This window comes from Aptenodytes forsteri, unplaced genomic scaffold (genome assembly GCF_000699145.1).
Source record: "Aptenodytes forsteri isolate BGI_AS27 unplaced genomic scaffold, ASM69914v1 Scaffold273, whole genome shotgun sequence".
In the NCBI taxonomy this organism is placed as follows: domain Eukaryota; kingdom Metazoa; phylum Chordata; class Aves; order Sphenisciformes; family Spheniscidae; genus Aptenodytes; species Aptenodytes forsteri.
Window position 1 is genome coordinate 2,130,775 of NW_008795041.1, and position 27,850 is coordinate 2,158,624.

Here is a 27,850-nt window from a genome sequence, read left to right on the forward strand (position 1 = left end):
GCGGGCCGCTTGGAAGCCGGCGGCCGTTAGCTGCCCTGCCCGGAGACCCTCCGTCAGTTCTGCGCGCGGTAACCTCTTCGCTAGATTTATTTTTAGCGCGTAAAAAATATCCCGATTCGTTCCTGAAACCCTTTTCCAGGCACTTCGACTCGAGTTATTTTATTTATTTGTATTTTGGCTGTTGCCGCAGGTCAGACCCTAAACGGGGGTTAAATGTACTCCCCTTGTTCCATTCGAAATTCAACCATCTGACCTTTTTTGAGCTGCTTCACCTTTCTTTGCTCAAACAATGGCCTCTCTTCATCTCTTCCTGAATTTTCTTTCAAATTGTGTTATTTTTTGGCGTTAGTGTGTCATTTGTTGTGTTTTATCTTTTTTGTGTGAAAAAGATCTTTCTGTGTCTATTGGGACTATATGGAATATGTATCTAAAAATATTTCCTAATTTCCAAGTAAAATATCTGTATTAAAATTTTCAGACACGGATGCCTAAAATTAGTTCTTCACTGCAAGTACGTGGCCGGCTCCTAACATCTGCATTTTGCTGGAAGTCCAAACTAGGTCTGGTTTGGATATCTTAGTACAGATCTTTGGATCCTAGTGACTGCCCGATATGTAAATATTTGTCTTGAATTCTTCCTATGCATTTATAGCGAAGGTGTAAATTACCAAACAAATAGAAGCAGTCTTAATCCGTAAAGCAGTATTTTATACCTACTTTGAGCACGTTGCAAAGCGTTAAGGATGGATTTCCATGATGCAGAGCTTACCTGTAAGGAAACTACCTCTTACAGTGTTCTAGTTGGCTAATTCTCCTCTCCTAATTGTTACAGTTACTTACTCTTCTCTCTTTTTTTTTTTTTCCTTCCGAATGCTGCTAACCTAGGGAGCTGTTAGTGAGGTAAGGCCTGAATCGGTTTTGCCAGGGTTTGGTTTTGACGTATGTACTGGCCATGTATTAGAACTTTTGCTTTTATGTTGTATTCAGGGCAGGGGGGTTGGACCGGATGGCCTACAAAGGTCCCTTCCAGCCTCAGCCATTCTGTGATTCTGCGAATCCCAAACTCTTGATTTACTTCTGGCTCCAGAAGTAAAATAGCTTTTCTTCACCGATAATACTGAAGCATTGTGGTAAACAGTGTAGAAACTTGGTTTAAATTAAAAACTCTAAATATTTAAGCTGATAATGGGGCGGGGGAAGGAGGGGATTGTGATTGCTAAATCAAATACACAACAGAATAGGTAACCAAGATGGATTGAGAACTTTCTCCTGACTTTCTTCCAAGCTTTATACCTATCAATCAGACCTTTTTTGGAGACGGCGGCCTGGACATTCTCAAAATTTTGAAATAATGAACCTTCAGCTAAATGTATGCAAATTCCATGGTTGAATGAGCTACTGAAATCTATGTGTAACTTAATTAGCAATACGATTTTGCCACTAAACATGTAGTGCATTCCTTAAGCTATGGCCGCAGCGCATGCAGGGACAGATGAGCATTGAATCTGATGCCGCAGTGAAACTCACTAAAGTTATTGAAAAATACCAGATGTTCATTAGTCAGTAGCCTGTGCTTATTCTTTAAGATGGAACAGTAACGTATTTTTGAACATCCTTCTTATCTCTCCCCTACCATGCCACCCTTTCTGTTGTTCTGTATTTCATGTATCCTCAGGTATGTCACCTTTTATGTTTCGGTATCATTTTTAAGTAGTGGCCATGCTGTTACCCACTTAAATGATACTCTCGTTCTTCATTGTTATTGCCTTGCATCCCCCCAACTTCTCTTCCTATTGAAAAGAAAGAGTGAGAGTAGTTCACATTCCAGAAATCTGCTGGGTTGTTTTTTTGTTGTTGTTTTTTTTTCCTCAAATTTTTTGTTCTATCAAGGCAGAATTCCAGTCAGTGGAGAGAGCCATCAAAATCTGCATTGGCTGTCTCTACTTACATAGGCAATCTGGCATGTGAAGGGAAAAATAATTATTTCTGTGGTTTTGATGCTCTTCAGTCTTTTGAAACTTACTGGTTTTATTTTAGGTAATCAAGGGTATTACAAATTTAAAATTCTGTTCTCTTTTTCTAATCTTAACTTTAAATACTAGGTTTTAAAGGAATTCTAGCACATACGTACAAAATAAAAGTTTTCTAGTATTGTAAGGATATGCCACTGGTGAGTTTAATTCAGAAATTATTTCAATTTGGGAGTACTGTTAGAAATTATTTGAGAATTCATCTACTTTTGCTTGGTAATTATATTTAAATATTGCTCATATTTTGGTTTTGTCTTTTTTTTTTTTAAGGCATCTCGAGTGGTGGTAGCATCACGTAACTATGCAGACTTTGCAAGTGAAGCTACGTTCGAAATTAAGGTAAAGAAGCTGAACACTTAATACTGGCATTCTGGGTAAGCGCTTGTTGTAGATCTTGACACAATGGACTTGCCCCCTTATCTTTTCAATTAGAAAAATACTGTTTGAATTTCCAGATCCAAACCCCTCACTGTCTGACCTGATTTCTAAATGCAGCTGGAAGTACTGCGCTTGGCAGTATGTAGTAATGTTACTTGTTTCTTAAGAACGTGAAGTTGTGATTCTTTGCAGCTGTGATACTGCAATGCAGCTGTGAGAATGGAGTCACAAAGGAGCTAAAGAACCTTTTCTGTTCTGAGGGGAAGAGTATTAATGTTTCCCTAATGCTTTTAAAACAAATAGCTGGTGTTTGCTGCCTACCCTTCTTTCCATCTCCCTTTTGTTTATGGAGTCATGGGTGCTGTATCCCAGATGTGCAGCTGATTGAGGACCATATGGATTTTGGAGGAAAAAATACGGCATCCTTTTTAATGCTTGACTTGGTGCTGCTCAAAAAATGTGCGTTATATTCTGTCAGCCTTCCACAGTGGCTAGGTCTTAGGAAAAAGCGATGCTTCCATTGGCGGTAGCTTTTGTGCTGGCTTTTCATTCAGGAATTGATAAAAGAAACTCTGAAAGAAATTATTTAGTTTTCCTTTTACCCGCTCCCTGTTTGTCCATGCCTGTAAAGTATTAAAATTGTTTCACAGGCAGAAGGGAGGGAAAATATGTTTATATGAAAAGTCTTTTCTGAATAGATAAAAGGTTTAATGTTTGGTCCTGTGTTGATTACAAGACTCCTAATTTTCTATTGGTATGTGAATTCTGAAGCAGAGCTGTCTTAAGAGTGGGGGAGGGGTGTGTTATATCAAGTTCATCTAGGTGTCAGTGGATTTGCTCTGGAGAGACTTTGATTTGATAAAACTGTCTTTAATCTGTACAGCAGTATTTTGGCCATTTAATCTGCACTGACAGGGTAATTTGTTTGGTCTGTTCCACTGAAGGCAGCTGATTTTTTTTATTTTTTTTTTTAAATTTTTGTTTTGTGTGGGTACCCAAAATCAGCCTCTGTGCAACTCTATTGAGTCCACGGTTTGGGGAGGAAGTTATAGTGTACGCGTGGTGGTTTGACTGGCAGGGTGGCTGGTGCAGCAGTGGTTTATTACTGCTTGTTAGAAGTGGTGGTAGAAGAGGTGAAGTCCAGTCTCAGGACCAGATCTTACAAACTGTTTCACAACGGAAACTCTCTTGTCTTTTCACTAAGCCTCTGTAGCTCTTATCAAGTATTTGGCATGCAACAACCATGGAAATGTGCTTTGCCAGTATTTTGTGAGGAATTTAGTTCATCTACTGCTAGTAGGAACTACAAGGCTTCATTTCATGGGTGGAAATCTGCCTTTATTAAAAGTAAAGCTTTTATTTCCCTGAATTTGGAAATAGTGCCCAAACTTTAGAGTTGTTTTGACCTACAAATTTAGGTTTTGCTGGCTTTCTTTTTTAAAAGATATTAAAATCTGAATTAGAAAATGGCACATCATAAAAAAAAAAAAATTAAGTGATATTCATAAATAGGATGAATTACTTTCAAGAAATGACTACTTGTTCAACTTTGCAGAAATGTGACCTCCATCGCCTGGAAGAAGGCCCTAGTACCACAGCAGTGATGACTCGAGAGGAGGGGCTTCATTACTACAAGACAATGCAGACCATACGACGCATGGAGCTGAAGTCTGACCAGCTGTACAAGCAGAAGATTATTCGTGGCTTCTGCCACTTGTATGATGGTCAGGTAAGAATTTTTTTTCCCAAGAGGTTTTAGATTGTCTTACCTTCCTTAATGCAGGAATTTGAATAGAGTGGAGAGCAAAATCTAGAACTGAGTACCTGTGTACAGTGTCTGAAGTTGAGCTGGATCCATGATGTAGTTCATTATTTCTTTAAAAACAATGTCTTAGCACGCAAGGGAATCCCTGAGATCTTGGGACAGCAATAGGAAGAGAGAGAAGGCAAGGTGCAGCTGAAGATCGGCTGAATGTGAGGAATGAGCAACTGCAGCGTATTAAATTCAACACATTTGGAGCCCACATCCTCCTCCTCAAGCTTCATTGATGTGTTTTGTTCTGGTGTCTCATAGGTCATGTGCCCACTAAAAAGCAACAGCCAGGAGAAGGAACTTCATGAACTTAGTGAAACTTTGCTGTCTGTCCTTCCCCTCCCCCCCATTTTTGAATTGCAGTTGTTTATATACTTCATTTGGGAGGTGGGTGTAGAAAAAGTCCACAGACTTTTGCAGCTTCTAGTTCCCCTCCTGCCTCCTTTTGTTAGTCGTAGTAGGTTGGAATTTAGAGCCCAAGGCCTGCCGCCCCTTGGGATTTGAGGCAGTCTCCTGCATCTGTGCTCTTCCTGTTTTCTGCTGATACTTGATGCGTGGGGGATCATAGGTAGCCCTTGCCACGCTGCTGACTGTAGAAGCTGTGTGCTTTTCTTCATCGCTAAGCTTACTTTTCCTTTGTAACAGGAGGCTTGCTGTGTGGGGCTTGAAGTTGCCATAAAGCCTACAGACCATGTGATAACAGCTTACAGAGTTCATGGCTTTACCTATGCACGGGGAGTGCCTGTTCGAGAAATTCTCGCTGAACTTACAGGTTTGTGCTAAGTAAAATGAGGATTCATGTGCTGCTGTACTTGTGTCAGAATTTTTTATTTACATTGAAAATTACGTTGATGCACAAAGTACACTGGGGCTTCAGAAGCAGTTTAGTGACACAGCAAAATAAATCGATTTTACATTTTATGATGCAACCACTTTTTACTATAAAACATAAGTCATAAGGAATATTTAAGTGCTGGTACTTCTAAAGCACAAATTCAGAAAATTTTTCTTGATACCATATGCTGTATTTGTTGTGCTGCGGCATCTTATTTAAATGGAACTTGCTGGTGGTAGACGTTTCTTCTCAATAGGACAGGGCATTACCCTCCCTAGGAGACAGACGTGGATTTTCAGAATTACGCTTCTGAAGTCTTAGGAAGACTGGTAAACACTGCCTGTAATGAATAAACTGAATGGTTTGGGAAAATTTGACCATAACAAGAATATTAAATGGTAATCTAGAGAGATCTAAGATTTTGCAGAAAGGAGAGAGGGTTATTCATAATAGGGTCATAGGAGGAGCAGGGGAGAGAAGAGAGGATCGGCCTGCTGAACTCTTAGAGATCTGTGAATGGATGCCGGAAGTGAAAAATGAACAAGGAGTCTGAAGGCCTCTATGAATTGTTGGTATAATAAAGACTTGATCTGAGAATTTGCACGCTTGAAACGTTAATACAGGAAAGCACGCTTTGGAGGTAGAGAAGAGGTATGATTTTGTATACTAGGAATGTATGTGTGTGTTAAGAGTGCGTATTAATAATGTGCACGAAAGCCCAGAATCCTAGCTGATGATCGACTTGCCAGGTGTCACTGGATACTGATACAAGAGAAAGTAAATGAGGAGATTGTCATGACTGAAGTCTACTATCGGCCCTGAAACTACAAATATCAGTGATGATGTGTTGTGTGTTCTTTCTTTCTTTCATGACACACATCATCTTCTATAGCATTACACTTGGGTTTAGCGGGATCCTTTTAGTTGGGAAAGAGCAGCCGCAGTTGGACTGTTGTTCCAAGAAATGACGCTTGGGACAAGTTTCTGGAGAGGAGTGCTGCTAGAGCTGATTCTTGCGAACAAAGATCTTGACTGAAAATGCCAAACGGAAGGACAGCCTGAGTTACAATGACCAGGAAATGACAGAATTAAAAAGTCTCTTTGAAGGAACAGGAAGCAGTCACCCAAAATAAGACTAGTAGATAAGATCCTACAGGAAACAAACTACAGAAAAGGACTTTCCAGGAGAATGGCTGATTCCCTGAGAAATGGTTTTGTGGACGTCAATGCAGATTGTTCTAAGAAGAGTAGAAAGTGTGGCAAAAAGTGACATTGGTCAATGAGGAGTTCATAGCTAAAACACAAGAAAGGATTGTACAAAAAGTGGAGGGAGTTTACTGAAGTTTAATTACACTTAAGAAAAATAGTTTTCTGATTAAAATTAGACAATCTTTTTTTTTTTTTTTTTTCTTTCCCCCTTTGCTTTGGCCCTAGCTGGCAGAATCCATAAAAGCTCACATGAAACCAGTTCATAAACATACGAAAGGTATGAGAAAGACCAATAACAAAAATGATCCACTATTAAGTAAGAAAGAGATATACAAATTCCAGAAAGAGATCCAGCATTCAGCATCTAAAGTAAACACCAAGGCTAAGGCAAAAAACCCAACCAAACAAGCTGTGCTTATTAGAAATAAAATAGAAGCCTCTGTGATTAGTAACAAGACAGAATAAGAAATGGAGTGGGCTGATGGGGAAATTCTGTCTTAGATCAGCTCATTCAAATAGGGTTTGTTGTAATGCTTCACGGACCACCAGTTATCTTCAAACTACACCTTGAATAAAGCTGGGCTAGGTAACTTTTTGATGTTTATCCTGGGGTGGGGTGGGGAGTTGGTGGTGGTTTGGTTTTGGTTTTTTTTAAATGTCCTACCTGTAATTTTTACTTCTGGTTGTTGTCACAGGGAAGACAAGTGTAGATTATTGCAACTAATTTGGAACAGTGTTCATATCTTTCTTGCAGAAGCCAAAAGTAATAGGCACTGTATATACGTCTTCATACAGATTACATATATGAGAAATACAGACCATGTTGGCTATTAAAAAAAACCCAACGTATTTATCAGAAAGTGCTTTTGTATAGTAGGGCACTGAAACTTCTTGGTTGGTTTTAAAATTTCTTCTTAATCTCATTCTGCATTTCCTGAATTAAGTTTTCATTATCATTCTCTTTTTTCCCCCTTCTCTTATTTGTTTTGTGATATATTTAACAGTAGACTCTTTGGGGAGAGGCCATTGTATCTTAATGCCACATAGCTGTAATGACAACAACATGGTCTTAGTGTTACCACCTTTAGGAACTGAATTAGATGTTCCCATTTGCATAATATTTTTCCTCTGAAAAAATAAATTGCTTGTTACTCACGTTTCAGGTCGCAAAGGAGGATGTGTGAAGGGAAAAGGAGGATCAATGCATATGTATACCAAAAACTTCTATGGTGGCAATGGTATTGTTGGTGCTCAGGTATGTACACGACTTCAACTTCAAAGCACGAGTTGAATTTGGCTCATGTCCTGTGCCAGTGTTTCCTCTCGTTTTTGTGGTGTGAGCTTGTATGCAGATACCATTGCTCTGTGGCTATTAAATTGGTTATGTCTTTATTCTGGTTTGCTCACCGTTTTGTAAACTATAGCAAAAATGAATCAAATTGAGAATATAAGTTAATGTTTATATTTCGGCTGTAATACAGATTGGACCAAGTGGAAGTGGGTTGTTAACAACTTTCTGACGGTGTACATGTCTCTTTACAGTTCACAAGCCGCCTATCTCCAACTCCCCTAAACATTATTCTAAAATTTTGGTTTGTCCTGTACTCTGTGATAGGTTCCTCTTGGAGCTGGGATTGCGCTGGCCTGTAAATACTTCGGTAAAAACGAAGTCTGTTTGACGTTATATGGGGATGGTGCAGCCAATCAGGTAAACGAGCTTTGGCTGATGTGGCTCTGTGAGGAGCAGTGTGACTGTGGGTAATCAATTTCCCTTCTGTGAACTGTGAGCTCTGCTCTCTCTACCTTTCACCCTGTCGGTGTAGTACCTGCAACCCAGGCAACGTCTGACGTGGACCTTATGCTGAGATTTGTGTGTTGGGCTTTCTGCCGCAAGGATGCTTTATTAAAGGAGGCTGCTGATACTGACAAAGCAACCCTGGAGAGAGAAGACAGTGTACGCCCTCTGTCCTACAGTCCACTGCAGTTTTTCTTAGGGCTTTTGTTGTGAAGTGCTGTTCGCTGAGACCAACTTCACGTAGGTGGCTGGGCATCTTGCAAATTTTGGACAGTGGCACATCTTGGTTGTGTTGTCTTAGGCATTTGAGTAGGGGCGTGTTTCAAGTACTGTATAGTCTTCAGAGGAGTGGTTCAGATGAACCGTTACGAAGTTAATTGCTAGATGCTCTTTATATATCAGGAATGTAGCATGTGCTTGGATTTTTTTTTTTAATCATGCTTTGGATCTGTCTCCGTCCTTCTCCACTGCCGTTTTGAACTCTGCCCTTGTCGCTGGAGTGGAGGGGGAGCTGCTCAGCTCCATCCCTCCTGGAGTGCTCTAGATGCTGAGGGAGTGAGTGGGGCTAATGGTTAATTATTTGAACACTGCGCCAGTCGTGGGAGGAGGGGTTTCTGGCTACTCTTGTTATCCTCTTTCCAGTTGCACATGGCTCGCCTAAGTGTGACACCCTGAAGTCTCTGTGCTGTAAGGAGAGCTCTGAACGACAGCAGTGAAGATGACAGTGCTGCTGAATAGGGAGAAACGTGTAACTTAATTTCTGAAGACAGAGGAGAGGACAGAGCATCTTGCAGAGCCACCTACTATTGACATTCCGGCCGGTCTTTTCATGTTATCAGCAGAGACATTAAGCCAGATAAGAAATTGGTGGTTTAGAGTGTGCTGTTGATATAATTTCCCACTTTGAAAACACAAGTGGGGATCTCAGTTCTTGGTTTTCCCTGTCTGACTTAGAGTAGCAAGGCTGATGCAGTCACTGTGGTCAAACTTTTCTTTTACTTTGCTGTAGCAGCGTCCTGCCAGAGTAATCAGTTGTAAAGTTTTTTATGGCTGTTGCTGAAACACTTCAGTTAAAGTTGAAGGTTTTGTGCTACCCTACGACAGATACTGAAATAGGTTTAAAAATTAAGTTATATAAACTATTAGTTGAGATGAAAGTTACCTTATATAGTGTAGCTTCTCTTTTATTCCTGCTGAGCTGCAGCAAGTGGCTGGTTTCAGACCACTTTCAGTATTAAAGTGTCTCCTAGCTAGACCTCTGCGACTGAACGATTTTGAGTAGAGGCTAATGCTTGAAGGCTGAGCTCCTTGTCTAGCTGTAACTTGCTCTTTTTCTTTCAGGGCCAGATATTTGAAACGTACAATATGGCCGCCTTATGGAAGTTGCCTTGTGTTTTTATCTGTGAGAACAATCGGTATGGAATGGGGACTTCGGTTGAAAGAGCGGCAGCCAGTACTGACTACTACAAAAGAGGAGACTTCATTCCAGGGCTCAGGGTGAGTACAACCCCAGCTTTTTTTGAGGGGGAGTGGAAGTGGGGGGATGTGCGTGCACACACCTGCACAATACGTACATATGTATTTATTTCTTTTAAATAAAATATAAATAATTTTTTAAATATAGGAAAATTTGAAACAATTCTTGTTGCACTTGTGGAAGTAGTGAATTTGGAAGTTTGGGGTTTGGCATTTTTTTGCCTTGACTTGTAGTTTCCATTTATCAGGTGGATGGCATGGATGTTCTCTGTGTTCGAGAGGCGGCAAAGTTTGCAGCTGAGTACTGTAGAGCTGGAAAAGTAAGTCTGTAATCATCATTCCTTTTCCATAGGTGAAATTCTTAGCCAGATTATGGCTGCATAAAAAGTTCCTCATCTAGCCTGTTTTCTCCAGTCACTGTTGAAACTTATTTCCTTTTTTCTCCACAGTATTGAACCTGTAAGCAATTGAGTGGTTCTTTCTTTAATTTTGTTAGAATTTATTAACATGCAATTGGTATTAACCGAGCATTTAAAAAAATACTTATATATATCCTGATACTCTGTCTTCTTTTTCCCCATTTCCATCCCAGTTAAATTTTCTTTTGAAAGGTGTTCTGTCAGGCAGTTGTGTTCTTTGTGAAGAGATGAATTAGGGGAAGCATCAAGGAAAGTAGTAATCATTCTATATTTGCCACAAACGGAAAGTGAAGTAAAAGTTTTGTGAGTCAGCATTAATGTCTGTCACCCAAGTATGATGCACTGGTTCTGAAGATTTTTAATATTTGGTGAAATAATGTTTGTGCTGGGAATGTACAACAGAAAAAGAAGGTGGTTCATACAGAAGAATGAGGTTCTGTGAGTTGCAGTCTTACAGTGGAACAATAGGCAATTTGAAATAGTCTGAGTAATGGCGGAATGACATTGGAAGGGAAGAAATTGTTTAATGCTGCTCAGTAAGAACATGAGAATAAATGCTTACGATATCAACATATGCTTTCCTTTGAAAAGAGTTAAGTTTTGTTTTACTAGTCGTGAAAACGTTACGTGAATTAAAATCATTCATCACTGGTGCAATTCTCCTATAGCGAATACTAGCTGCTGTAACAACAAATTGGTCACTCAAGGTGGTAACACTCTCTGTATTGTTTTTTTCTTTTTAAGGGTCCTATTCTGATGGAGTTACAGACATACCGTTACCATGGCCACAGTATGAGTGACCCTGGAATAAGGTACCGTGACATTCTTTCTTGGCATTCACTGAAAGCAAGTAAGTATTGATGGTCAAAATCCTGAAACTGTCATGGATTCAATGTTTAAATCCATTGTGAAGTGCATGTAAAGGTCATGATGAAATTGCTACGAGCAGTCTGGTTGCTCATCTCATTGCTCAGTTGATAAGCCGTGGCTGTGTAACATACTTGTTTAACTTGCGGTGTTAGGAGATTTAATTTCGAAACAGGCACAAAGTTGTTAAACTTCTGTGCTTTCTATTAATGAATTCTGCTTTGAGTGTGACTTTATGGTGTGTTCTAATTAAGCTTTGACTGAAAAGCAGCATGCTTTTCTAGGGTTTTTAGAGTATTTAAAATTCTGTAAGCTAAAATGCTAGGAACAGTTTGGACTGTCCGGTCAAGTAGGACACTTCTTACAAATACAAATATACAGGTGCCAAAAAGACGCAGTTGGTCAAGTAGGACACTTCTTACAAATATACAGGTGCCAAAAAGACGCAGGCGTTGCACCAACTGACAAATCTGATTTGATCTACATGAAGTAGGGGTGTGTCCCAGTGCTTTGTTGGCCACTCGTAGTGAATTGGAAGCAAGCAGCAAGTTATCTAGCTCCACCTTAGGGGAGATGGGAAGGAGGAAACACGGCCCCTCGCAGGAACTGTCTCAGGCTGGGATTGCTCCCCTTTCCCTGCCTACATTATACTCGAGTCTGGAGCTACTTCAGCTCTGTTGCCGCTTACACATCTAAGAAGTGTAGATGTAGCTCTGCCACCCTTTGAGTGATGAATGTCACTGTATTTTCATTGCATTCCTGACAATTCTTTTTCTAAAAGTGAGCTGTGTCCAGAACCTCCCCTCTACTCAGGGGTACCCCTGAAGAAGTTCATGTCTTTGCTTGTCTCGCTCCTAGCTATCGTACTAGAGAAGAAATTCAAGAAGTGAGAAGCAAAAGTGATCCCATTACTTTGCTGAAGGACAGAATGGTCAACAATAACCTTGCTAGCATTGAAGAATTAAAGGTATGGCTTTTAGTTGCTGTTTAAGCAAGCTCTTGAGCATTCATACACTAATGATCTCTGAAAAGCACATCATAGGGCAGCGTGCATCACTTGTTCTTTGGAGTTCTTTGAAGTTTGTTTTAACATCACTTTTATTGGTGGTGAAGTTTTGTTGCAGACCAACTAATGACGTTGCGCTCTGCTGGAAAGGCGTTTTGCTTTTGGGTGCCGAGTGTAACGCAGCAGTGCAAGGCTGTGGGTATGGGCATTAGTATTTCAAATACAGCTGTTGTCACATACGAACATGTAGAAATCAAAATGACCCAGGCTTTCTCGACTACCTCGGAAGGGAAACTGTCAGTGGTGAAAAATCCTAGTGAAGGAGCCAGGAACCATCTAGGCAAATGTTGTAAAGACTTTCATCAACTCGGGGCGGGGGGGGAATTGACACTGACACTCTCCGTGTTTCACAGAATCGGAATTGAAAATGTAGAGGCTCAGTGGGGTCATGTTCCGCTGGCAGTAAGTTACCTGTACTATCCAAAAGGGACAAATCTGCAGTTCAGTAGGAAGGAATTTTTCACAGGTTTTTAAGTTATGTTTACAGACAGTGTTAACACTTAATCATTGCGTTTAAATTGAAAATTACGCTGCTTTTTCTGCGCTGTCTTCTAATAAGCGTCCATTTTTGGTTTAGGAAATTGATGTGGCAGTAAGGAAGGAGATTGAGGAAGCTGCTCAGTTTGCTACCACTGACCCAGAGCCACCATTGGAAGAACTAGGCAACCACATCTACTGCAATGAGCCACCCTTTGAAGTGCGTGGCCCAAACCAGTGGATAAGGTACAAGTCTGTCAGCTAAAGGCCTTTCTGTTGGTGTGACTTATTCTTACGAATAAGTGAATGCATTTACAGGAACTGTAATGACTGAAACAAACCTTAAGCTTATTTCAAAGCTCTTTCAAAAGAGGAAATGTGTAGGGAAATCCATCTCGGTATGGATTTTCTTGAACATGCTGAATGTTGTTGCAGAAGGAGCTAAATCAAGAGAAGGCAGCGGTTTATTTAAAATGCTATATAGTTGCTTTACTGACTTTTCTTTGGATTGCTGTATGTATTATGTACAGTGTTTAAAAAAAAAAAAAAATTAAACTCGAACAACAGTTACCTGGCGGTTTGTTTGCTTTGTTTCTTGAGGAACCACTTTCCAAAAAAAAAAAAAAACCAACCCACCAAAAAAAGCCATTTAGCTGCTCTGTTTTTGCTGCAGAGAAGTTACTAAATGAAGACATGACACCAGGCTTTACTTAGTAGTTCAGTGAGAGTAGCTTTAATACAAAAAGCTATATACATTCATCTATGAAGAGGTGGCATACGCTCCCCTCCCTGCTCAAACCACCAGCCAGCAGAACTGTAACACATTTTAAGTTCAGGGTTTTCACAATGCTAAAGCCAGTCCAGGTGCGTGGTGCCTGTTTGCAGAAAAGGGGTTTTTTCCCTCAGCTAATGCTTTATATGACACTGATAGGCATTTGACTTCCGCATTACTTTTTCATAAATAATTTAAGTGCATTGACACCAACTTAAAAGCTGTTACTATTCACTGTGTATTACACTGATGGTCAAACAAGCTATGTAGTTGTGCAAAACCTGCAAGGCCACTGTACGTACCAGCTACGCATCTAATAATTTAAGTGTTTGTTAGGAATGTGTCTTTCATTTGCTTATTCCCATTGCACGTTCTCCTTCCGAAGCTTTAATCTTCTGCACCGAGGTCTTTCTTACCAGATGTTTGTCGGTGGTTTAATATTGCATTCCAAATTCTGCAGAGAAGACCACCCCTGTACGAAGAAGAATGGAGAACAGTTTAGGGAAAACTCCCTCATATCTATTACTTTACAGTGAGCAAGAAGGAGAATCTAGAAATCCCAAGGATACACCAACTCTGTATGACAGTACATAGAAAACACTACACTTCCTTAAGGTTACAGCTAAAACAACTTCTTCCAGGTCAGCCAGGGGTTAACAGAACGATGATGAAAGGACTTGAATCAATGGGTAGGAAAAATAAGTTCTTTATGCCTATTTTCCACATGATTACATCATCCTGAATGGTGCAGAAATAGCTCCCAACCTTGATAAAGGCCAAGACTTACATGGCTTGAAGCACCCTAGGTGTAGTTGTAACGCTGCATCAGTTAAGATGTGAAAAGCTTTAACAGAAAATCAGGGATGAAATTCACAGCAGTTGCCGCTGAACTATCACTGACCTATTTGAATAACCTAACTTCTAAAACGTTTTTTTTTAACAAATTACTTTAAGCAAGCTCTTAACAATGACCTAAGAAGTACTTTCTCACCGCAGTTGAAGATACCGCAGATCATCTTTAGTGATATCATTAAGGACAGCACTTAGTGTATAATCCTCTTCGGCAAACTAAAAGGCAAATTTATTCCTAAATTAATATTCCTTCTTTGAAACCAAACTGCTAATTATGACTACAATGACCTTTTTTTAAAGGGTGATTTTTTTTGTTTTTCTTTTTTTGTTTTTTTTTTTACCCTCTTAATTGCATCCAAGTCTGCTCCTTGTTGTTTCAGCCAGTTCATGAGCTCAGGGTCTGCGTTCTCTCTGAAAGTTGCTGCAGACCGTTGGCAGTCTTTTAACAGAAAACAAAAGTATAGGTTAATACACCTCAAAACTAGGGCAAAAGTGATGGCTTTCAGACTACTGCAGCTTAAAATAGACAGTCTCTTAAGTTACCCTGAGCCAAATCAAATAAACAAACAAACAAACACATGATCCAATATATTTGTGTGCAACTGTCGAAGTATGCAGTATCTCCTCATACCTTCGGGTTTAAGTTTTAATCGAAGCAAGCGTAGGTCCTGAGTTTTTTGCTCCAAAGATTGTCGTAAGAGGGTCTGATACTCTTTCTCCTTCTGAACTAGGTTTTCCAAAAGCCTGTCGGCATATGAAAGATCAAACACAACCATACTGAGAATAAGTCTAGCTGAAAAAAATATTTATCATTTTTAACAACTACCAAAGGACAGAGATGCTTGAGAGATACTCTCCTAAGCAACGTATTTTATGGCTTACAGATTTCATTTTGGTTGGCTGAGACTCAGCTTAGTGGTGGCACTTTAAGGCTTTCATCTTTGCAGAATTTAGTAAATAGCTTGTAAATTCTGTTCCTGTTGTTTTGCAGCCTCCCTGGGCAGAGTTGCTGCCTTTATACTGTAATTTGCTGCTGAACAGTATAACCCTGACGTTTTACCAGGGACTTTCTGATCACAGATTTACATCACATCCATAAAGAAGAATGGGACCTTCAGCTGTTAACACACTGGCAGCAGCCTACAAATGTAACCCATGAGAAATAGGACGGGGGCTCTGCTGAGCTCTGCGTGTGCTAATTAGTGGGAAGGACTGGCCCTTCCTTGCAGGAACAGCTTTGAGGACACTGCCGCTGGGTCAGGTGGCATCCAAGGAGCTAAGGAAGTAGGAAGGAAACCAGCACAGTTATCAGAGAATCATTGAGGTTGGAAAAGACCTCTAAGATCATCGAGTCCAACCGTCGACCCAACACCACCACCCACTAAACCATGTCCCTAAGCGCCTCATCTACTCGTCTTTTAAATACCTCCAGGGATGGGGACTCAACCGCTTCCCTGGGCAGCCTGTTCCAATGTTTAACCACTCAGTTGCACAAGCCTAATTACTTAACGGTAGAAATCCAACGTGACATTCTGCAATTAAATATTAATTACACAGATAGAAAAGTTGTACTGAAGGCTGTTGAGTTGTCATACCGGTGCTGCCAACGTATTCTGAATCCATTTGTATTCCTAGAAGGTCTGCTTTGTCACGAGGCAGTCATACCAGGCGGGCAGTATTTATGTTACGTATGTACACGTCACTGTAGAAAGCAATGTCTGAGAGCTGCCTGAAAATAAATCCACAGTCTGTAGGAGGGTTACCTTAAGGTCTCCTGTTTAAGTCTGCCCAACTCCAGGCTAAGCTGCTGCTGAGCCTCATGTGGCACCACAGAACTAAGGGTGCTGACTCCTGATGTGATGGCGGGATCCTCAGCCCCATTTTGTTCAGCGGGCTGGTAACTGTCCTCCACTTCGTCACCGTCCTTGTCCCCACCTTCAGTTTCTGATGCTGGCTCAAAGTGAGCTCGAAGCTCTGGTAAAATGAAACAGTGTAAGAACAAGAATTTTTTTGGACGAGTCTGTCTTCAGAGCTACTACAGTTTGTTCTTTGTGACTGCGGGTGGGGGAGCTTCAGCTGAGGAAGTGGACTGTTCGCACAACGTGCTTTCTTACAGTACTGAGCAGGGGAGTAGCAAAGCCTTATGGGAGCTGGACCACAGATTCTCTGGCATCGATTCTAAAATGAGTAATAGCTCAGCTGAAGTGTACCAGTACAGGTAGGTAGCTGTAGATTACAGCTGTAGAGATGACAAATACATTTGTGATTAAATGAATTATAAGATGGTTAATAAAATATATTAATGAGAAACCCTTGAAAGCTTGCTGTTTTTTTAAAAAGAAAAAAAAAGTTTTCCTCTAATGCCCTGGACCAAAGACTTTATGAAGCCTTCGTCTTTTCCAGGTAGCATTTCTAACCCCAGTTATCGCAGAACTTGCTGCAGGTGGACACCCTTCCCACCAAAGAATAGCTGGCATTCTTCTCCTACAAATGAAGTCCTAAAAAATTTGGCCAATTTGGCTTGAAAGCCAAAGCAACTTTGGACTGAAAGGGCTCGCCATCACTAAGTGCTCTCAGAACATTCTCACACTGGAAGGGGCGCTCAGCACTTCAAAGAGTTATAAAACTACTTGTGAATTTCCAACTTAAGACTTATTCCTAGACAGTTCTTAGTCATTTATCCTCCTCCTTATCGGTGGTGGTGATTTTTCCTACCTATCCATCTGTAGGCCAAAATCATACTCCTGCTCATATTAATGCGCTCCCTTCTCTGCATCTGTTCCACAGCTCAGTAATCATTTTTCAGAAGACATAACCAGACCTGTGCAATGTTACCCACCTTGGATTTCATTAAAATGTTGTACAGAGTCGTTGTCTTTCTTACTAGAAAAGCTCCACCTTGGACTGAATTTAATTTGCCTTTTTTTGTCATGGTTGAACCACACGGGTGGTGCAGAACCACTAGGTTATCTCCTCATTATGTGCTTTTGTACTGCAAGTACAGCATTAATCCTCCAGATCAACACTTCTTTCTGTGCAACATTCTGACCCTGTGCCTTTGATGTAGCAGCACATGGGGTGCAGTTAATGGCACGCTGACAGATGAAACATCTAAACTGTTCCATTCGCTATAACTCTTTGATATGCGAAGAGCCTTTTTTTTTTTTTTTTTTTTTAAAGATTATTTTCAGCTGCTTTGATTTACCTGGAATAAGAATAGTGACTGCTGCTTGGACTGCACGGCGAATTATGTTATCCATTGCAAACATCCAGTGGGGCCTTATTAAATGATTTCTTAATACTTTGTTCACCTGTAAATAAATAAGCAAGTAAAAGTAGCAGTAAACAACATTTGCTTACACCTTAGAAAAAATAATCTTGTTTTTCAATAGTCAGATGAAGTTTTATGAAGTAACAACAACTGCATGAGTTACTAAACCCCTCCCACCTTTGAAAGTCTACACAACAGATTCGACAGCTTTAGGCTAGAGCTTTCAAACTGTACTCCAACTGTGACATTCAAGCCCCTCTGCAGTACAAGGAGAGACAGAACAGCAAATAAACGTAGGATCCAGAACAAACATTAGAGCTTGCGGTGAGTGCATGGGCAGCCCTTCAAGCACCACCACCCGTGGCTTCAAGGCCTACCTGGGGGTGCCCACCCGAAGCTCACTGAGGCTCCAACGCATCAGGGCTCTGTGTCCAGCCCCGTGTGCCCCTCTGAAGAGCTTGTCTAGGGCCTGTGGCTACACCCCAGGCTTCCTCCTAGAGCAAGGGAACTTTCAGCGCTGGTGATCCACAGGCCACCGGGCAAAACCTGACCTTCAGACAGCTTTAGTCTTTTCTTAGTCTTCCATATGATCAGTCACCAGGGCTTTGTCTAGTCCATACTGCCCACATCCTCCCACCTTCCCCAGTAAGCACAGGAGCTTCTGAGGAACTGGGGCAGAAAATGGCTGTTCGGCATGAGCGGGTTAAGAAGGAGAGGAGTGAGGAAGAGTGGAGCAGCTGTCCAGGAAGAATTCTTCTCCCCCTGTCCCCCAAGGGACTCACCGCATCCTGAAATCCAAACAGCACCAGATGAATCTGATTGATGGAAGTGCTGTCAAAGTCCAAATCCATTTTCAGCTTGGATATGGTAGAAGCCATCACTCTCTGCTCAGGAGAGCGTATGAAGTCCCTTAAAATCCCAATAATTTGCTTGATGTGGGCCACTGAAAGTTGCAGTTCTTCAGAGCTCTGGAGAAAAGATAATGAGTGTATATCAAGTAAATCCCAGAGTCATTAAACATCTAATTAGTAGCATTAGTATTTTTAGGGTTATGATTTATAGCTTTGCCCATGTATATTTCACACCGATGCACAGAAATCACAGAACTTCTGTTTCTGCAAAGCCTTTATTTTCTACCTTTTTCTAACTACAATTTTTTTAATAGTAATTCTTATTTTCCAAAAAATAAGTCTACTGCTACTGTGGCTGTCACAAAGGGAAGAGGGTCCAGATAATATCTACACATTTCTGCAATGTACTGCAGAGGGCAGCTCTCCTCCATAAAAACAGCAAAGTCAGTTGGTGAGAGACCCAAATTTTTTAGATGCTATCTTTTCAATAGGCTGAATCTGGACTTATATCTAATTACGCAGACATTTGATTTCCTTAGGCAAAACAATATGTTTATATATGCATTTATCGTAAGTCAGAAAAAGGTCTAAAATTACACAGTGATAGGACTTAAGTGTTCATTCTATGATTTGCAGTCCATAACCCCTACAGTTAAGGCCATCCAAGTGCCTGTAAGAACAGCAACCTGTATAATTAAAAGGTAAAGGGAGAAGTATTACAGAAATTATGGAAAAGAGATGATTACAGCAGTGCTGCAAAACAGCTGGAGACTGAGGAAGGACTTGCTGTTACTAAATAATCCTTCTTTATCCTGGAAAATATTTAGAGCCCTGGTTATTTCTGACTAAGATCTCACCTATGAATTTTAGTTCTCCATAAGGCTGTAAGCTCTTTCGCAGTTTAAGATCAGAGCAGAAATTTACCCCAACTGCTTTCCCAGCCTGAGTTTGTGCGCCTTTCTCCTGGGCCTGTAAAGCTCTACAGGAGTCCCCAGGGTCTGGGGCAGCAGATCTGCACCATTAGGCAGTTTGCAGGGGAAGTGAGTCATGGGGAAGAAGCAAACCCCTGAGCTGTGTGGAGCTGGCTGCCCGTGCCGGGCTCGGCTGGAGCTGCCCCAGGAGCAGCAGGGCCCCCGCCAGCGGTGCTGCAAGTGTCTTTGTGCCAAGACCAATGGCTGGCCGGGGGATACCACAAGAAGAGTCAGCAGGCTCCCCTTTATGTGAATGCAGTCCGGGCGAAAAACCTTAGCTTTGACAAGAATAAGATAATGTCAGTGGCACATTAGAAGCAGACATTAAGAAGAAAGGCTAAGCAATCAACTCTGTTACTGGTTTGTGGCATTGCTTGGCTATGGGTTAACCAAACATGATTTTTCTTGCTCCTCTTTACGGTCACTAAACCTTCCCACTCAACCCTTCCCTCTGCAGAAAATCTACCTTAGCTTTTTTAAGATTCATGTGCTGTGTTCTTGGCACCTAGTTTACATATGTTTTGAATTAAAAATTGTTAATCAGTTCTCTATCCTTAAAGCAAATAATACCTATTACTACCTGGTGTTCCATTTCCAGGTCCTTAAAAGCCAAAACAAAACACAACATCAAAACCACCCAACCCACCAACCTCAGCCCCCCAAAGCCCACATCAAATGCCCCAAACCTCCCCCTCCATAAAAACCAAGAGCCCAGCAGTGGGCAAAAGGTGGTGTTTGCTATCCATTCAGACAACAGCAAACAGCTCACACAGTCACAGGTCTCAGAGATTAAAGATGTTCAGAAGGAAGAATCCAAGCACCTTTGTTTAGTAGTTTTCAGAAAAGGAATGATACTACCTAGCTTGCCATTTTCCTTTTGACATGGGAAAAGGAGCGCTGAAGTGAAATTACCTGTGCAATACAGTCCTGCAAATTGCAAGCAACTTTATTCTGTTCCTCCTTAAGGATTTTATATAGTATCGCTCGTCGTTCACTGTCCTTCCGCAGCAGAAACAGACCAGAATCCTTATCCTCAACGGAAGGAGAGGCGCTCCTGTCCTCCGAGGCCGAGCCCTCATCAGGCACGCTGTGTCAGCAACCAGGCCACACGCACAAGAGAGACCTCAGCATTAGCAACACAGCAGTACTGTCAGAAGGGAGTAGGGATACTTTGGAGGTTAAAAAGTGAGTTAAACTACAGCAGTGGATTGATCAGACTGTTAAATGCTAATTCTGAGACAGAAGATGGCTCAGATCCTCAGCTGGCGTAAACCTCACTGAAGCCAAAAGCACAAGGCTGATTTCATCCCACTAAGAAGCTGGCATTAATGTCACCCAGCACTGGTTCAGTTTTGGGGAGGAAAGCTGAAAACCCTGGACTGAGATAACCATTCATTTTTTCTGGCCCCATACACTAACATACTCATTTGAAAGTATTGCTTTGTGCTCTCTGATCAGCAGAACTATCTGCTGTCCCTTTCCCACATTTTTTTCATGAGCACATGGAAGGGTCAACTCTTCCGCTAACTCCCGAATCCATATCCACTCAGTCAATAAGATGACTGACATTTACTCACTGGGGAGGGAAAAGTATATAAATACGTGGAAACCTTAAGGAGAAAGAATCATTGTTCATTAATTAAATATAGACAATATTTAAATTAACTGGTAACTTACCTATACAGCTTGCTTGCTGTTTAACATACCTGCTTATCTAGTCATTATGTGAAAAAATTGCCCTCAGATAAAACATAATATGAATTAAATCCACAAAATCCCTCATGGGTGTCAAGCAACAAACAAATGCTTTACCTTAGTAAATGGGAAATGGGATGCTTTATCTGAATCTCTGAAATGGATCTCTTTGGCCTTTCGAAAAAGATGTCATGCTGTACATCAGAGTCTGGCGAAACAGAGCCATGCTCACTGCTGCTACTGCCAGCCTGTTCTCCATGGATTGGCAGTGGGAGGGATGTATTACGATTGTAATCTAGGAACAGACATTGTAAAACATGTAACAGAACTAGGCAGGAAAGGGCAATGTGCTTAAAACAGCCGTGATCATCTTCAATGATACCAAGACCTCATTTTGAAAATGGCTGAGGGAGAGGTAACCTTGTCGACAGAAGGCAGCAATACAACTCAAAATCATGATATGCATAAGCAATAAAAGGTGTGAACGAGCTAACTGCTGAACCCAAAGACAGCAAAGCAGCTAGATACTCATATGAAATGCCATTTTGTTACCCTCTCTTGCATGCACACACACACTTATACACACACACACACTCCCCCTTGCTGCTGGTCCCACGAAGTGGTACAGCTGGATATACAGCTGTTTAAAGAGCCTGAATCAAACCAATAGGTTACCATCAGCTGCTCCACCAGCCATATCTCTAAGCAGAAAGCGTTTTGCTACCCGCCCTCCTCACCTCTGCCAGACTGTGTTAAAGGACAAAACCAATAGACCACCAGCTCCCCCCCCAGCCATATCTCTAAGCAGAAAGCACTCTGCTACCCGCCCTCCTCACCTCTGCCAGACTGTGTTAAAGGACATACATTTGCTCCCTCTCCGACACCCGAGGCATCTGCCTCGCTCACATGTCCCCTTGCCCTCAGTAAGGACTCTCTCTCTCAGCACTAGCCTGAGGAAATCTCTTGTTCCTTTCCAATTCATCTTGAAAGTAAGAAGAAATGAAAAAATAACAGATATGCTACCCGCCCTCCTCACCTCTGCCAGACTGTGTTAAAGGACATACATTTGCTCCCTCTCCGACACCCGAGGCATCTGCCTCGCTCACATGTCCCCTTGCCCTCAGTAAGGACTCTCTCTCTCAGCACTAGCCTGAGGAAATCTCTTGTTCCTTTCCAATTCATCTTGAAAGTAAGAAGAAATGAAAAAATAACAGATATTGAGAGCTTGCTATAATCCTGCTTGCCAGTTTGCAGCTGTGTGATAGGAAAGGCAAAGAAGAAGTTCTGTCAACTCAGAGTGCACACATCCATGAAGCTAAAATATCACAAAAGTTTTTGATGCTTGTCACTACAAATTATGTGGAGGTGGGGGAGGAAGAGAGCTAGAAGTTAAAAGTTTTTCAGAAAGCTCTGACATACTCCATGGTACATGACTGATGTTCAAATGGCTGAGGTTAAACAGTCACAGAAATGAAACAATATATGTCACCTTGTGATAACTGGTTCAAGGCATCTCAGCAGTACAGAAAATTGAAAGTTGCTGTCCCAAGAGTAAAGGCTGAGATTTGCTCTGGGCTGCCTTTATTATTGGAAAGAAAAAAGGGATAGAGACAGGATGGAAATATGGGGACAAAGCTGAGGAAATTGGCAGTGAGGGAAATGGTAGAGGGAGGAGACAGAGTGAACTGCTATAGCTGAGATTGTGGCAACTGCTGGGCCAGGACCTGCCTTACACCCCCAAACTCCCCTTGGAGACGGCTGCAGCAGCCAGCACAGCTTTCCCCAGCTCCAGTGCAGCGAAGCGCACACTCGGCTGCAGCCATGTTGCCTTTCCCTCCTCTCACCCAATAGACAGTTTTCATAGCATTTGCCCACTCTGCTCGTATCCATGGCCAACACTGAGCTTGCTTCTTGCTGCAGCCCAGTGCTTAACCCTGCAGCACCAGATCCTCAGGCCACCTGAAGGAGCCTCATAACCTCATCAATAAGCAGGAGAAGAGAAGAAAGGAAGAAGGCAGGAGGAGGGAGGGGGTGCAGAAGACAGCTGCGCTTCCCCTGGTATTTGACAAAGAGCCTGTTGCTCCAAGGGCAGCTAACAAGGCAAGCTCCACCCTTTCTAATGCCACACAACTTTTCCAGGAGAATGTCCTCAGCCAAGGGCTGAAAAGGCCACAGGAGAGCATTGTTGCAGTGGGGCAGAAGGCTACAGCCTGCCAATAGCTCCTGACTGCCACCACCCTGGCTGAGCAGCGTGAGCTCTCCCGTTACCCCAGCATAACTGCATGGATTGCAGTTCTCATGCCCCTCAGGACAAGAGACGATGCCCATTTCCTTGCTGAAACCAATTCAGCTAGATGTTATGAATTCTTTGCTACTTTTCCCCTTAGAATTCCATTCTTTCAAATGTTCCCTGCTGAGGGGGGGGAAAGCTCAAAAAGGGAAGCAATTCAATTTGCATTGGGAGTGTGTGCCTGTGTGTGTGCAGACAGGGGAAAGCAGCCGCAAGACCAACGGCTTTGCTTGTTTTTAAATGGACAGTTCCTTCAAACACTACTTATTTCTTTGCCAGGTCCGTATTAACATTTGTTATCTTATCACTAAGAAAATGGCTGATATATTGAGGGGGGGAAGAACACGCTAGGCAGATAAAACAAAACAACCCGCTAAACAGCTACTTCAGCACCTATGTGCCAAACTTAGAAGTTACATATCAAGTTTGAAAATGCTGACCCTTGTAGACCCGAACACCTAATAGACCCACATTTCCAGATACCAAGCGCCTACTCTATAGAACTCAGATCTCTGAATTGTATATAATTGTGAATCTAAAATGCAGAATTGCTTTGGAAAGTCTTCACCGAATGTCATTTTTCTAATTTTAATTTACTATAAATGAGGCATTTATTTTTGGGGAGAGGAAAAATGGGGTTGGGAGGTTTCAGCAAGCAAAACACAAAATAAGCAAGTCACCATATTTTGTGGGAATTGTTAAGTTTAAATATGTCTAATTACAAATCACAGGCAGTCTCAACAGTTGAGTTCCTGCTGCTTTCCTGGCACAAGCAACGTCCTTAGGAAAAGAGAGTGCTTAATGAGTCCAGTCTTTTATATAACACTTAATGATGATGTTGACTTGGATTTGGCTGATAATTCCTTACCTGAAGGCTTGAATGCAATTCTGCTTTTCTTGCCCTTGTTTACTTGTTTCAGGAAGGAATCTCTGAGCAAATCAGATGCTGTAACACGTTTACTAGGATCCGGTTCAAAACAGAGCAAAATAAAGGCCCTTGTTTCAGCAGAAAGTGATTCTGGAATTTCAGGATGAATCTTAAACATCCCAACCTGCAAGAAAAACACGGATACAAATTATTTTTACTAAATAATTTTACTAAACAACTGCAAGGAGACCATGGGCCAAAGCTTTTTTAGTATGATCTCTCACACTATCGCTGACTCTCGTGGAAAAGGAGCGATCCAGGTACCCACATAAAGCAATGAAGTGACAAGGCTCTGATCCTGTTTTACTTCATTGTAAACATGGTGTGAATGTCCATGTGGTATTACACAAATGTCAAGTTACGGATGTATCCAACCATCTGCCTTCAGGCAATCTTGGGATCTGGACATTAACCACACCAAGTGCTTCAAATGCTGCTTCTCCTACCAGCACTGAGAACTGCAATCCCTCCAGCTATTGCATACACTTCCCATCACCCCTGCCCGGTACCGTGTGTCTCCGTTGCTGACTCCTCCAGCACATTCGTGCCCAGGAACAGGAATAACTTCCTCCTCTAGCACCGACTGCCTAGGGCTTGCACCTGTTCTGCTCCCGCCGCTGCCAAATTTCCTTGTATGAATGCTCACAATGACCTTGCCAGACCTTGTCACCAACCACCCCCAGCACTCAGGCCAGATGTCTTCCCTAGTCTTTCAGTGTTATTTAACTGAAAATCACATGATGTCCAAAGGTTTAACAAGACCCCCCACTCTTTCTTTAAGTAATGAAAAACGTGCTTCTACAGGTTGCTCCCTAGTGATTTTTCCAGCTCCTTCACTGCCTTCTTATCCTCTAATGCCAATCTGGCATAAACGTTTTGAAGCGAGAGTTGTGTAACACGTGTGCACTGTATGCCATGTATCTGGCAAGATTATGGCTTGTAGTCTCAGCATCTTTACATAAAACAGGCTCCAGAGAACAAGCAGAAAGATGGTGGCCACAAGGGAGATGGTAGTCCAGCAGTTAAACAAGGGCCAGCTGCTTGCTAAAATGAAGAGTTGTTTAAATAATCTCATTATACAGCTGCATTAACACACTGTGGCACCATTAGGCACTCACAATAGTGGTTCAGCTTCAACACAAGCTGAAGCAAAAAATGCTGAGCAGTCGTGCTTCTGTTCGAATGACAGTGCAGAATATGAAATGCCAATAATGCATTAAGCCCTTCCAAACCATGGCTCTAAACAAATTCAAAACTCAGTATTTCCTGCATGTAACATTTTTAATATATGCAACTTGCTAACCTCTGCAATTAAATTGATGTATTTAATAAAGAAATTGAATAAATAAATAAATAAATTGATGCTATGTCCTGCTGGCAGGATACAACATCTATACATTTACCTTGTCTGATGGCGCATCTTTATCTGATTTATAAAACCCCATGTGCATTTTGGACAGTGCTTTATAAATGGGGTATACAGTTTCACCACTTCAAAACATCAGCCTGGCAAGATTTTTGCTTTGGAGCAGAGAGAGAGAAGACAGCCACCTGCTTGCTGTGCTCTGACAACTGCTCTTGACATGCCCGTCTCCGTGATCAGCCCGTTCCTCCTTGTGCACTCTGGGGACAGGCTCACACGGCCAGCTTCAGCTGGGGCAGTGTCACAAGCCGACAGCACTCTGGTGCCAGGTTATACCCTCACGCACTAAACAAAACCCAGGACAGTCCAAACCAGGACCAGGAAATTTGAATGCATGTCTCTGATCTTATCTTAATCTCTGTGGCTCAAGGGGAGTAAGTTTTGCCGCAAGCATCCGGAAACTCTGTGGCAACGTTAGTTTACTTTATCTCCATTGAATGTCATTTGTTCGCACTCCTTTCACACAGAACTAGATGCACACATACTATGGCTCATAGATGAAATACCACACAACGTACACTCAGCCAGGAATTATTTCCAGTTCTCGGTTCACGCTAGCCCCTTTTCTCTACTTTGTCCAACTCTTCGGTCATTTACAATTTCTATAGTGACTGCACAGCCAGACTTAGACCTTCCTTCTCCTCACCTGCCCTATGCACGACAGAGTGTGCACACATGGAGGTGGGGACCTCAACAGTTCAACATCCCAAGTTTTCCAGGCTTCTGTTCTTTTTACGTGCCTGCCCAGTCGGCCTGCTTCATTCCTGGCTTCAAACCTAGCTTCCAGCTTGCTTACTTTTATTACACAGCAAAAGAAACCACAGTTTGCAATTTATGGTGCCCAGCAAGAGGTAGTTTCAAGCAGGTCCCAGCAAAGCCAAGAAACAGAAAACAAAAACAAATGCCTGATTGTAGCACATTAACACAGTCTGCAATAACAATGCTAAAAACTCTGCCACATCCTTGAAGAAAGAAGGGTAAGAAATGTATTTAAAAAAATGCCAATTCTGAGACTTCAGAACACAGCTCTGTGGCCTGGAAGTGCTTATGGGCAGGATGGAGGGGCATGCACAGTCCTGCCAGAGCTCACCTCATGAGCCTGTGCAGTGCTCATCGAGCACCCAGAACTGAAGCAGCGCTTCCTGACAGTTCAATAAACTGTGCTGAAAAATAAGACATGTAACTCACTGAAAAGTTCAGCTACGTGCCAGATACGTAAGATGAAAAGGCATCTGCCGTCAGAACCATATCTGACATATACAGCGATGTGGGAAAAAGTCTCTTTCCATGGCTCCCTCAGGAAAGCTTTAGTGAACCAAACCATGTTCACCCAGGCAGCTTCTTTCAAGGTAGTGTCACAAGTTGTCAGCGCCAAGGTGACATACCGTACCACTGAAATAACTACATCAAAACCCATAACCATCCCTTTCTTTGCCTTTTAGCTGTGGTGCATGGGACAACTCACAGGCCTAGTATGACGCATGGCTGAATTGCAGCCCATCTTATTATACTTATTGATAAAGAACTGATTTTGCTACCATGGTTCCATTAATAATTATACTAATGCTCACACAGTGACTTTCAACAACATACACAAAAGAATTGCCAACATTGATAATTTAAAGCAGTTTGCTGGGTTATGGATGTGATATTTTCCCCATTATAAGAATGAGGGCTCTGAAGCATAAGTGAAAACTTAAGTACTTTACTAACTGTCTACTGCAAGCCAGTGGAAGAACCAAAAATTTTCAGTCTGCATATTTGACGCACGATCACATCATAGCTTTTACACTACTGTTAGTTTTAAAGTTAGAACAAGTAACTTTTTTCGAATACATTTATTATCAAAACTGTCTGAAGCATTCTCTTCTCAAGTGTTAATTTGTGCATCTGAAAACAGATACACTAAGAGAAACAAAGTACTAGAGGCAACAGTTTACCGAGGAGGTAGCTTTGATCCAAAGGACTTAGGATGTAAAATACAGAGTATTTTACTCCTTCAGTACATACCAGAAATCCTGGAAAGTTAGACCCCTGCCCCCTTCCACCATAGCTTCCTACCATGTTGCAGAGACTGGGCCTTTGAAAGACAAGGCAAACAGATGCTCTCGGGGGGAGGCTGTCCTGGTTTCGGCTGGGATAGAGTTAATTTTTCTTCCTAGTAGCTGGTACAGTGCTGGGTTTTGGATTTAGGATGAGAACAATGTTGATAACACACCCATGTTTTAGTTGTTGCTAAGTAGTGCTTACACTAGTCAAGGACTTTTCAGCTTCCCATGCTCTGCCGACTGAGAAGGCTGGAGGGGCACAAGAAGCCGGGAGGGGGCACAGCCAGGACAGCTGACCCAAACTGGCCAAAGGGATATTCCATACCATAGGACATCATGCTCGGTATATAAACTGGGGGAAAGCTGGCCGGGGGGGCCGCTGCT

General features: G+C 41.9%; 2 protein-coding genes across 5 annotated transcripts in view; one reads left to right on the forward strand and one right to left on the reverse strand.

The window, feature by feature from the left end:
• Window positions 1-12,931, forward strand: part of PDHA1 (pyruvate dehydrogenase (lipoamide) alpha 1) — a 37,516-nt gene extending 24,585 nt beyond the window's left edge. Inside the window, exons 2-12 of the mRNA XM_009276932.2 lie at window positions 886-900; window positions 2,301-2,369; window positions 3,964-4,137; window positions 4,867-4,993; window positions 7,429-7,520; window positions 7,881-7,973; window positions 9,402-9,557; window positions 9,785-9,856; window positions 10,700-10,767; window positions 11,681-11,789; window positions 12,466-12,931. Of these exons, the coding sequence (XP_009275207.1) occupies window positions 886-900; window positions 2,301-2,369; window positions 3,964-4,137; window positions 4,867-4,993; window positions 7,429-7,520; window positions 7,881-7,973; window positions 9,402-9,557; window positions 9,785-9,856; window positions 10,700-10,767; window positions 11,681-11,789; window positions 12,466-12,630 (1,140 nt within the window). The 3' untranslated portion in view covers window positions 12,631-12,931. The remainder of the gene's footprint in view (window positions 1-885; window positions 901-2,300; window positions 2,370-3,963; window positions 4,138-4,866; window positions 4,994-7,428; window positions 7,521-7,880; window positions 7,974-9,401; window positions 9,558-9,784; window positions 9,857-10,699; window positions 10,768-11,680; window positions 11,790-12,465) is intronic.
• A 146-nt stretch (window positions 12,932-13,077) lies between these two features.
• Window positions 13,078-27,850, reverse strand: part of MAP3K15 (mitogen-activated protein kinase kinase kinase 15) — a 94,136-nt gene continuing 79,363 nt past the window's right edge. For all 4 annotated transcript variants that reach the window (XM_019471428.1, XM_019471429.1, XM_019471426.1 and 1 more), the window contains 10 exons: window positions 23,936-24,119; window positions 20,895-21,072; window positions 19,995-20,169; window positions 18,043-18,228; window positions 17,195-17,300; window positions 15,753-15,963; window positions 14,621-14,733; window positions 14,331-14,428; window positions 14,129-14,205; window positions 13,078-13,609 (listed from right to left, as the gene is read on the reverse strand). In XM_019471428.1, coding sequence (XP_019326973.1) covers window positions 13,525-13,609; window positions 14,129-14,205; window positions 14,331-14,428; window positions 14,621-14,733; window positions 15,753-15,963; window positions 17,195-17,300; window positions 18,043-18,228; window positions 19,995-20,169; window positions 20,895-21,072; window positions 23,936-24,119 — 1,413 coding nt within the window. In that variant the 3' untranslated portion in view covers window positions 13,078-13,524. The remainder of the gene's footprint in view (window positions 13,610-14,128; window positions 14,206-14,330; window positions 14,429-14,620; window positions 14,734-15,752; window positions 15,964-17,194; window positions 17,301-18,042; window positions 18,229-19,994; window positions 20,170-20,894; window positions 21,073-23,935; window positions 24,120-27,850) is intronic.